The sequence below is a fragment of the Palaemon carinicauda genome, chromosome 16 (assembly GCF_036898095.1).
Source record: "Palaemon carinicauda isolate YSFRI2023 chromosome 16, ASM3689809v2, whole genome shotgun sequence".
Lineage (NCBI taxonomy): Eukaryota > Metazoa > Arthropoda > Malacostraca > Decapoda > Palaemonidae > Palaemon > Palaemon carinicauda.
In genome coordinates, this window is record NC_090740.1 from 36,341,343 (window position 1) to 36,353,842 (window position 12,500).

Below are 12,500 nucleotides of genomic sequence, written 5' to 3' on the forward strand. Positions count from 1 at the left end.
CAGTCAATTGTCTTCTCTTTCTTCCCTGCTTCTAATGCAGTCTCTAAGGACCAATTCCGTTATTCTTAATATTAGTCATTCTGATTATAGTCCTGCCCATGTCCATTTCTTTTACTTATTTGCTAAAATATCCTCTGCTTTAGTTTGCTCTCGTATCCATGTTGCTCTTCCGCTGTCTCTTGGTGTTATCCCCATCATTATTGATTCCAGAGATCTTCGAGGTGTGACTTGATTATGTTCTAAGGCGTTAGTAAGGCTCCAAGTTTCTGATAGATAAGATAATTATGAATAAGTACCTTTCTCTTTAGAGAAAGTTGAATTTTACTTTTCATAATGTCATTTTATTTACCAAAACCTCTTGATCCTTTGCTTATCCTTCTATTAATTCTAGTCTCATTACCAAGGGTAACTCTTGCTGACTGTTCTAAGTACACATTTATGTTAACAATCCGTAGAGGTTCATCAATAACCCTTAATTGTTGTCTCTCTACATTTGCATTGAATATTACCATAGTTTTGCTCAAATTCCTTTTCAGTCCTACATTTCTACTTCCTCCATTCAAATCTTCTATCATCTTTTGGAATACCTTCTATGATTCAATAAACAGAACTATATCATCTGCAAATATTAAGTTGTTAAGGTATTCGCCATTAAAGTTAATTCCTACATTTTTTAGTCTAGATTCTTTTATCTTCAAGTGTTGTAACATAAAATCCATATATTCTCTGTCTTTGAAGGGTTTAAATTACTGATGAGGTTTTAACAGAATCAAAAGGTTTTTCATGACTATAAATGCTTTACATAGTCGTTTATCATACTCTTTTGTTTTCTCCATTAGCTCGTTAATTATATGGTTAAAGTCAGTTCTTGAAAAACCCGCTTTTAGAGCCTGCCTGTTCTCTTGGTTGGTTAAGATCTTGCCTTCTTTCTATTTGGACTAAGATGATCTTTGCAAATATTTTATATAATACCTAGAATAAGGTTATCTAGCGGTAATTTTTCAGTAAATTCATGTCTCCATTTTGGTGACTAAGTAGAATGTTAATGTTTCTCCAATCTATAGGTATAGAACCTTCTTGAAGTAATTTTTAATAAAGTTCAGCCAATTTTACTGCAATAAAACATCCTCCATCGATTATTAAATCAATTGTTAGGCTATCCTCTGATTCTTTGCCTCTTTTCCTGCCTTTTAATGCTTTCTGTATTCGGGTCAGGTCTTCTTATTATTTCTATTAGCAAAGCTATATCTTATACCATTATTGTTTAGCCCTGTATAAAAGTCCTAAGAAATTTTTATCGCTTCATTTCTTATGCTGATATTTTAATTTTTAACCTTTAAACCAGACCTCTATTGGCACCTCGTCCCAAGAATTCTTTTAGTCAATTTGATGCTCCTTCCTTTCTTTAGTGTTTCCTCAATATTGGCCTGATTGTGTCAACGAAAGTCTTGGGTTTTTCGTTTGTTTACTATTTCGGAAAGTTCTGCTAATTTTATCTGATATCGCTTGCATTTCATTGTCATTTCCAATATTTCTTTATTAGGTTTTTGGCATTTTTGCAGAAAAAAAGAATATATATATATATATATATATATATATATATATATAAATATATATGTACATATATGTATATATATGTATATATGTATATATATATATATATATATATATATGTATATATATATATATATATATATATATATATATATATATATATATATATATATATATATATATATATATATATATATTTCTATATATATATATATATATATATATTATATATATATATATATATATACATATTTATATGTATATATATACATACATATATATATATATATATATAATATATATATATATATATATATATATATACATATTTATATGTATATATATATACATATAAATATATATATATATATATATATATATATAACATATACATATATATATATATATATATATATATATATATATATATATATATATATATATATATATATGTGTGTGTGTGTGTGTGTGTGTCTGTGTGTGTGTATATATTATATGGTAAGTAGCTTTTACGTACTGGCTGAAAAACATGAATATATCATCAAATGTCATTGGTTTTGATTTCATCCATGAATTTCCTAACTGTCCATTTTAACGAATCCTAAAATGTTAATACTTCAGTACTTTAATATCCGAATTCTAAGTATACTAAATTTTTACCATAATGGACTATTTTGAAATGTAATTCCATTGTTCCAGTGTAAAAGTTTGTGAACGTCTTTTGGCAAAAAATCTAAATAAGGTTGCTGAAGCTAATATCCTGTTCCATAGTTTACAAATGTTCTGTGGTAAAAGCCTTTTATCGTGTGATGTCCTTCTTAAATTCTCCAATGCTGTACAGAAATACGCTGATTGTGGTCAAAAAGTTCGTATTGATTGGCCTTGAATTCAGAGCTGCCTTTCAAACTAAACAGTTGGGAGTTAATGGGCCTTTTTTCAGCATTATTATTGATTTCTTAAGCATTAGATCGCAAAGAGTTGTTGTTAATGGGCACCATAGTAAGTATAGGAATGTGAAATCTGGTGTTTCTCAGGGTAGAGTTCGTGGTCCATTACTTTTCATACTAAATGCACGTGACATGTCGTTTGACCTAGAAAACAAGCTCGTTGCATATGTAGTTAGATGATACTACCCTCTTTGCAACCATCTCCTTAACGTAATTCTGGGGTTGCTGAATACCCTAATATTGCGCGGTCAGATTATGGGGCATGAAGTTGGATCCTAGCAAAACTCAAAGTATGATTGCAAGTATGTCGAGAACAGTGGCTCCTCAACATCCAGATCTCAGCATTGATAATATTTATTCAACTCTGTATGACTTTTAGAATTTTAGGTGTGATTTTCGCCAGCAAACGTACTTTTGAGAAACACGTTAAATCTGTCTCTTCTTCAATTGAAATGGGTCATTGAAAAAGTCTTGTAGGATTTTCGGTGATCATTATATTCTGAAGAAATCTTTTATTTCTTTCATTCTCCCTATTTCGAGTACTGTTTTCCTGTATGGTCTTTAGCTGCAGATTCCCATCTTAATTTGTTGGACAGGAACTTACGGTCTTTTAAATCTAATATTCCTTATCTAGATATTAATCTCTTGCAAAGTCGTTCAATTAGTTCGTTATGCATGTTGCATAAGATTTTCCATAATTCTGACTAACCTTTACATTCAGATCTTCCCGAACAGTTCGTAATACTATGTATGCAGTTAATTCTAATAGTCATACCTTCTCCATCATAAGTCTCAATGTAAAGTATTCCAGAAGTTTTATTTCAGCTGTGAATCGATGGAACTTCACAAGTTCAAAGTTGCAGCAAATGTTTTTATATTGGAAAGGTTAAAATAAATCTCTTTCTTTATAAATTATATATGAAAGATCTATTTTAATGTTGTTACTGTTTTGAAGTATTTTATTCTAACTGAACATTACTTCTCGTATAGTTTATCTATTTCCTTATTTCATATCCTCACTGGGCTATTTTTCCCCTTTGGAGACATTGGGCTTAAAGCATCCTGCTTTTCCAACTAGGGCTGTAGCATAAGTAATAATAATACTAATAATAATAATAATAATAATAATAATAATAATAATAATAATAATAATAATAATAAATATAATACTTCACTGGTGAGAAATACTGGAGCCTTGAGACATTAAGCTGTTGTGACGAGTGATGACATTCCATTGGAACTAAATTCTGGTACCAATGTAGTTTGCAAGTGTTGATATTCTTTGTGGACGAGGAAGTCTTACGGATTAGGCTGCCATATATATCCTACACCCTCTATAGAAGTGCAACAGTGACCGAGTTGCAACACTGGAATCGTGACCATCATCGGAGAAAAGAAGCGAAACGGCTGGATAGCTTAGATACGAGTAGAGAAATTACCACATTGCAAAAAAAAAAAAAAAAAAAAAAAAAAAAAAGCTGGAGTAGCGAGACCATGACTTGTAAGAAAGAACAGTGCCACTCTTTATGAAATAGAATCTAAGATCAATACAGTTGAAAGCTATGTTATCTGAGTAGGTGAGTGAGTATCCTAGTTATATCAAGCGATAAGGCCCCGAAGAGCCGATGTTGATCCCATTGCAAGAGAAGAATGTATAGCTTTGTCTAATACCGGGAAGCTTTTGATATCTATTAAACGTGAAGAGAAATAATTTTTGTATTTTTAAATATTTTTTTTAATCCAAGAATCTGAAAGTTTTCCTTTATCAATAGTCCGTGATTAATACTCGATTTTCCATTTTTTTATTTTGTTTTTATTTGAAGTTATTCCCAAAATTGCTGCTATGTTGAAGTGTAATTTGATGGTCAAACCAAGGTTTACTGATAAAAAGTCACGTAAGATGTGCTTCGAAAAATGTCGATACTAAATATTCGATGGAGACACGGAATGCCTCTTTTGTCTCGTCCTGAAACTTAAGTGGAACTAAATTTATCCTAAGAGATTTTGTATTCGTATTTTAGATGCTACTAAGAAATGATATTTTAAACATAGATTACCAAGCCCAAATATCTTGTTTCGAACGGACAATGATTGCATAATCTGCAGAGAAGTGCAAAAGATACCAAATTGCAGATAAAATGCTGGAACCACGAAACTACAAGCTGTTGTGAGGACTGATGATATTACAACAAAATTGAAATTGATTTGCAAGTACAGATATTCCAAGGCGGGGAGTAAACACTACAATTTAGGCAACGTTGCACAAGCAAAACCAGTCGCAAAAACAGAACGTTAATCCAATTACAATATAGCAAATGATATCAAAGCCTTTAATAAGGATTATCGCTGCTGTAAATAGAATTGAATCCGAGATCAGTGCAATTTTAAAATCTGTAGACCAGACTGTGTTGGACAAGCGTTTACGGCCATGAATTGACGTCAGTCGCTATCCAAGAGTGGAAGAGTGAGAAGCTTTTGAGGCTTGTTCTGAAATTCTGTGTAGCCTCGTGAAAAATCCTCACTCAGGAAGGGATATATATATATATATATATATATATATATATATATATATATATATATATATATATATATATATATATATATATATATATATATATATACATATATATATATATATATATATATATATATATATATATATATATATTTATATATATGTATATATATATATATATATATATATATATATATATATATATATATATATATATATACACATTATTATGAATATGTATATATATAAATAGTGTCACCGTGAGTTTATATATTTGTTTAGTATTTAGGTTGTTACTATATTTACATCATAATAAGTAATTTTTGTATGTCTATAGGGATTTCCGTGTTAAAGCCGAGATAAAGACCCAACCGTAACTAGACTGCAACTGCCTAAAGCCAGTGGCGGAGGAATCCCCTGCAAAATACGTGTGGAAAGGCTTTTGTCAATCAGTAAAAGATATTGTGTAATGGTTTATTGGCCTAATGACCCCTTGACTGAATTTTGAGTTATGTTAACAAACTATTCTAAAGCAATTTATCTGTATAATAGCAGGTATATGGAGGTAAAACATAGGCAAAAATGACAATTTAGAAAAATTTACCTTTGAACTTGAAGACAATGGCCACTTACAAGGTCATGTGAAGGTCATGGGTTAAATATGACCCCATATTCTGAAAGAGCATGTGCAAATGGGGGGGGGGGGGGGGGTTGACAACAAAACATCACTTTTAGCCCACGTCAAATTTTTTTCCATGATATAGCCATATGACCTTGAAAATGAGGGTCAAGGTCAAACTTGATTTGGCAGTATTGGCACTTGAGAAAAAAAGGTCGTGTGAAGGTCACGGGTTAAATTTGACCCCATATCCTAAAAGAACATGTGCCAATGGGAGGGGGGTGTCAACAAAACATCACCTTTAGCCTACGTTAATATTTCTGCATGAAATAGCCAAATGACCTTGAAAATGAGGGTCAAGGTCAAATTTGACATTTGATTTGGAGGTGTTATGCATATGTTTAGGGTAGTTTACTATAGCATGCTATGACCAAAAACCAGTATTTCCTGGAGAAATGGCCAAATTCACGATTTCTGCAATGTCAAAAATAGTTAAAAATCTTTATTAAAAAGATAATTAAGCAGTCGCTACAAAAGTTAACCTAACCTTAGATAAATATATAGGGCATCATATGCCACTTTGATCAGGGCTCTGGGCCTTCCGGTTTTTGAGATCTCGGAAACAAACCTGTTTTGAGCCGGTTTGACCATTAGCGACCTTGACCTTGACCTACTTGCATTAAAGTAGGGCAATATCTGGGGATTTACCTCTGTATCATTGTCCATAAGGCCCTTAGCCATACGGCTTAAACTTTAGGCCTCATGGCAATTTCAAATTTTACAAATTTTGCCTTTAAAAACCCCTGTGACCTTGAAAAGCAGGTCAAGGTCACTTAAACTGGGTCTATGGCATATGCTTACCATAGGCTACCTATGATAATTATTTCAGATTTCTTGTGAAAAAAAAAACGTGGGGAAAGACAAATAATAATAACTAGACTGCGACTGGCTAAAGCCAGTGGCGGTGGATTCCCCTGCAAAATAGGCGTGGAAAGGCTTTTGTCAATCAGGAAAAGATATTGTGTAATGTTTTATTGGCCTAATGACCCCTTGACTAAATTTTGAGTTATGTTAACAAACTATCTTAAAGCAATTTATCTGTATAATAGCAGGTATATGGAGGTAAAACATAGGCAAAAAATGTCAAATATAGAGAAATTGACCTTTGAACTTGAAGACAATGGGCACTTAAAAGGCCATGTGAAGGTCACGGGTTAAATATGACTCCACATTCTGAAGAAGCATGTGCGAATGGGGGGGGGGGGGGTTTACAATAAAACATCACTTCTAGCCCACGTCAAATTTTTTCTATGAAATAGCCATATGACCTTGAAAATGAGGGGCAAGGTCAAATTCGACATTTGATTTGGAGGTTTTATGCATATGTTTTTGGTAGTTTACTATAGCATGCTATGACCAAAAAACAGTATTTCATGGAGAAATTGCCAAAGTCACGAATTCTGCAATGTCAAAAATAGTAAAAAATCTATATTAAAAGAAGTAATTAAGCAGTCGCTACCAAAGTTCGGCTAACCTTAGATGAATATATAGGGCATCATATGTCACTAAGATCAGGGCTCTAGGCCTTCCAGTTTTTGAGATCTCGGAAACAAACCTGTTTTGAGCCAGTTTGACCATTAGCGACCTTGACCTTGACCTACTTGCATTAAAGTAGGGCAATGTCTGAGGATTTACCTCTGTATCATTGTCCATAAGGCCCTTAGCCATACGGCTTATACTTTAAGCCTAAGGGCAATATAAAATTTTACAAATTTTGCCTTTAAAAGCCCCTGTGACCTTGAAAAGTAGGTCAAGGTCACTTGAACTGGGTCTATGGCATATTCTTACCATAGGCTACCTATGATAATTATTTCAGATTTCTTGCGACAAAAAACGCTCGGAAAGAATAATAATAATAACTAGACTGCGACTGGCTAAAGCCAGTGGCGGTGGATTCCCCTGCAAAATAGGTGTGGAAAGGCTTTTGTCAATCAGGAAAAGATATTGTGTAATGGTTTATTGGCCTAATGACCCCTTGACTAAATTTTGAGTTATGTTAACAAACTATTTTAAAGCAATTTATCTGTATAATAGCAGGTATATGGAGGTAAAACATAGGCAAAAATGACAAATATAGAGAAATTGACCTTTGAATTTGAAGACAATGGGCACTTAAAAGGCCATGTGAAGGTCACGGGTCAAATATGACTCCATATTCTGAAGAAGCATGTGCAAATGGGGAGGGTGGGGTGGTTGACAATAAAACATCACTTTTGGCCCACGTAAATTTTTTTTCCATGAAATACCCATATGACCTTGAAAATGAGGGTCAAGGTCAAAATCGACATTTGATTTGGAGGTTTTATACATATGTTTGGGGTAGTTTACTATAGCATGCTATGACCAAAAACCAGTATTTCATGGAGAAATTGCCAAAGTCACGATTTCTGTAATGTCAAAAATAGTAAAAAATCTATATTAAAAAAAGTAATTCAGCAGTCGCTACAAAAGTTAAGCTAACCTTAGATAAATATATAAGGCATCATATGCCACTAAGGTCAGGGCTCTGGGCCTTCCAGTTTTTGATATCTCGGAAACAAACCCGTTTTGACCCGGTTTGGCCATTAGCAACCTTGACCTTGACCTACTTGCATCAAATTTGGGCAATATCTGGGGATTTACCTCTGTATCATTGCCCATAAGGCCCTTAGCCCTACGGCTTATACTTTAGGCCTAATGTCAATTTCAAATGTTACAAATTTTGCCTTTAAAAGCCCCTGTGACCTTGAAAAATAGGTCAAGGTCACTTAAACTGGGTCTATGGCATATTCTTACTATAGGCTATCTATGATAATAATTTCAGATTCCTTGCGAAAAAAAAAACCGCGTGGAAAGAATAATAATAATAATAATAATAATAATAATAATAATAATAATAATAATAATAATAATAATAAAAACAATAGCATTCCCCTAAAATGGAATCCTAATAATACCAAAAACAATAGTCTTCCCATAAAAGGGAATCCTAATAATAATACCAAAAACAATAGTATCCCTCTATGGGGGAATCCTAATAATATAAAAAATGATAGTATTCCCCTATGGGGAATCCTAATTACCAACGAATTCTTATTACCGTAATGAAGATTGGTTGTGACATCTTGTTTTGGACAGTTGTTTAGTTACTGTTTCTCTCTCTTCAGAGGTGAAATAGGGATCAGCAGAAATACCTCGAGAGTGCAATCGTGGTGCTGTTGGATGAGGTTGAGATCCCTGCCGCCTTGGATTTTATACATCAACCCTACTTGAAAGTGCTCTTCGTCGGTGTTGGCTGTTTACCGTCACCGAAGTGGTGTTTAGTGGTAAATGTTAGAGTAATCGCAAAATGTGCACTGGTCGCTATGATCGAGAGAGAGAGAGAGAGAGAGAGAGAGAGAGAGAGAGAGTGTGTTTATTTGCTGGTCGAAGTCACAAAAGCATGTTTGAGATTTGTGGCCTTATGCAAAAGGGAACGACCGCACGGCAGTAACCGCGAGTGTACTCGGTATTTATTCCCTGAATTTTGGTTATTATTAAATAAGACATCTATTGCTTATATATATATATATATATATATTTTTTTTATATATATGTATATATATATATATATATAGGCATTTATGTGTATATATATGTATATACAGTATATATGTATATATATATATATATAGATATAGATATAGATATATATATATATACATATATATATATATATATATATGTATATATATATGTATATATATATATATATATATATATATTTATATATAGGTATATATATATGTATATATATGTATATATATGTATATATATAAATTATATATATATATATATATATGCATATATATACATATATATATATATATATATGTATGTATATATATATGTGTGTATATATATATATATATATGTATATATATGTATATTAATGTGTATATATATGTATATATATATATATATATATCTATATATATACATATATATATATATGAATATATATATATATATATATGTATATATATATATATATATATGTATATGTATATGTATGTATATATATATATGTATTTGTATGTATATATATATATATATACACACACACATATATATATATATATATATTTATATATATATATATATATATATTCTGTATGTATATATAAATTATATATATATATATATATATGCTGTATGTGTATAAATATGTATATGTATATGTATATATGTATATATGTATATATGTGTATATATATATGTATATATGTATATATGTGTATATATATATATATATATATATGTATATATGTATATATGTGTATATATATATATATATATATGTATATATATATATATATATATGTGTGTGTATACATATGTATATAAATGTATATATATCTGTATATATATGAATATATATATATATATATATATGTATATATATATATGTAAATGTATATATATATATATATATATATGTATATATATATATATATATATACTGTATGTGTATATGTATATATATATATATATATATATTTATATATATATATATATATATATTCTGTATGTATATATATATATATATATATAAATATATATATGCATATATATATATATATGTGTATATATATATATATATATATACTGTGTATATATATGTATATATGTATAATTATATATATATATATATACCGCACGGCAGTAACCGCGAGTGTACTCGGTATTTTTTCCCTGAATTTTGGTTATTATTAAATAAGACATCTATTGCTTATATATATATATATATATATTCATATATATGTATATATATATATATATATAGGCATTTATGTGTATATATATGTATATACAGTATATATGTATATATATATGTATATATATACATATATATATATATATATATATGTATATATGCATATATATATATATATATATATTTATATATATATGTATATATATGTATATATATATATATGTATGCATATATATACATATATATATATATATGTATATATATATATATATATATATGTATGTATATATATATGTGTGTGTATATATATATATATATATATAATGTGTATATATATGTGTATATATATATATGTATGTATTTATATATACATATATATATGAATATATATATATATATATATATGCTGTATGTGTATAAATATGTATATGTATATGTATATATGTATATATGTATATATGTGTATATATATATATATGTATATATGTATATATGTATATATATATATATATGTGTGTATATATATATATATATATGTGTGTGTGTGTGTGTATACATATGTATATAAATGTGTATATATATATATATATATGTATATATATATATGTAAATGTATATATATATATATATATATGTATATATATATACTGTATGTGTATATGTATATATATATATATATATACATATATATATATATATATATTCTGTATGTATATATATATATATATATATGTATATATATATATATATACATATATATATGTATATATATATATATATATATACTGTGTATATATATATATGTATATATGTATAATTATATATATATATGTATATATGTATAATTATATATATATATATATATATATATTTATATATTTATATACGTATATATGTATATATGTATATATATGTATATATGTATATATATATATATATATATACACACACATATATATATATATATATATACTTTATGTGTATATATATATATGTATTTATATGTATATATGTATAATTATACACACATATATATATATATATATATTATATATGTATATACACATATGTATATATATATATATATATGTATATATATGTATATATGTATATATATATGTATACATGTATATATATATATATATATGTATACGTATATATATATATATATATATACATACATATATATATATATATATATATGTATATATATATATGTATATATGTATATATATATATATATATATACATATATATATATTCATATATATGTATATTTTATATATATATGTATAAATGTATATATATATATATATATATATGTATATATATATTTGTATATATATGTATAGATGTATATATATATATGTATATATGTATATACATATATGTATATATGTGTATATATATGTATACATGTATATATATATATATATATATATATTTATATATATATATATATATATATGTATGTATATATGTATATATATGTAAATATGAATATATATATATATATATATATACAGTACATATATATATAAATGAAACGAGAATAGGAAAAGAATCTGGTATGGATGGTGTGAGAGCTGAGATGTTGAAGAAAGGGGTTGTGACTATACTTGAATGGTTGGTGAGATTGTTTAATATGTGTTTTGTGTTGTCAATGGTACCATTAGATTGTTGTGCATGTACTGTATCTCTATATAAGGGTAAGGGAGATGTGCATGAGTGTTGTAATTCAAGAGGTATTAGTTTGTTGAGTGTAGTTGGAAAAGTGCATTGTACAGTAATGATTGATAAGATTAAGGATAAAACAGAGAATGCAATCTTAGAAGTACAGGGTAGTGTTAAAAGAGGTAGGGGTTGTATGAATCAGATTTTTACAGTTAGGCAGATATGCGAGAAATATTTAGCAAAAGGTAGGTAGGTGTATGTTGCGTTTATGGATCTGGAGAAAGGGTATTATAGAGTTGATAGGGAAGCACTGTGGAATGTCATGATGTTATGTGGAGTTGGTGGAAGGTTATTGCAAGCAGTGAGAAGTTTCTACAAAGGTAGTGAAGCGTGTGT

The 12,500-nt window shown here is 28.4% G+C and overlaps 1 protein-coding gene across 1 annotated transcript in view; it reads right to left on the minus strand.

Annotated features, from left to right (window-relative positions):
- Nucleotides 1–111: 111 nt before the first annotated feature.
- Nucleotides 112–12,500, minus strand: part of LOC137655255 (uncharacterized) — a 52,740-nt gene continuing 40,351 nt past the window's right edge. The window contains exons 2-3 of the mRNA XM_068389139.1: nucleotides 401–590; nucleotides 112–266 (exon numbers count right to left, since the gene is read on the minus strand). Coding sequence (XP_068245240.1) covers nucleotides 112–266; nucleotides 401–590 — 345 coding nt within the window. The remainder of the gene's footprint in view (nucleotides 267–400; nucleotides 591–12,500) is intronic.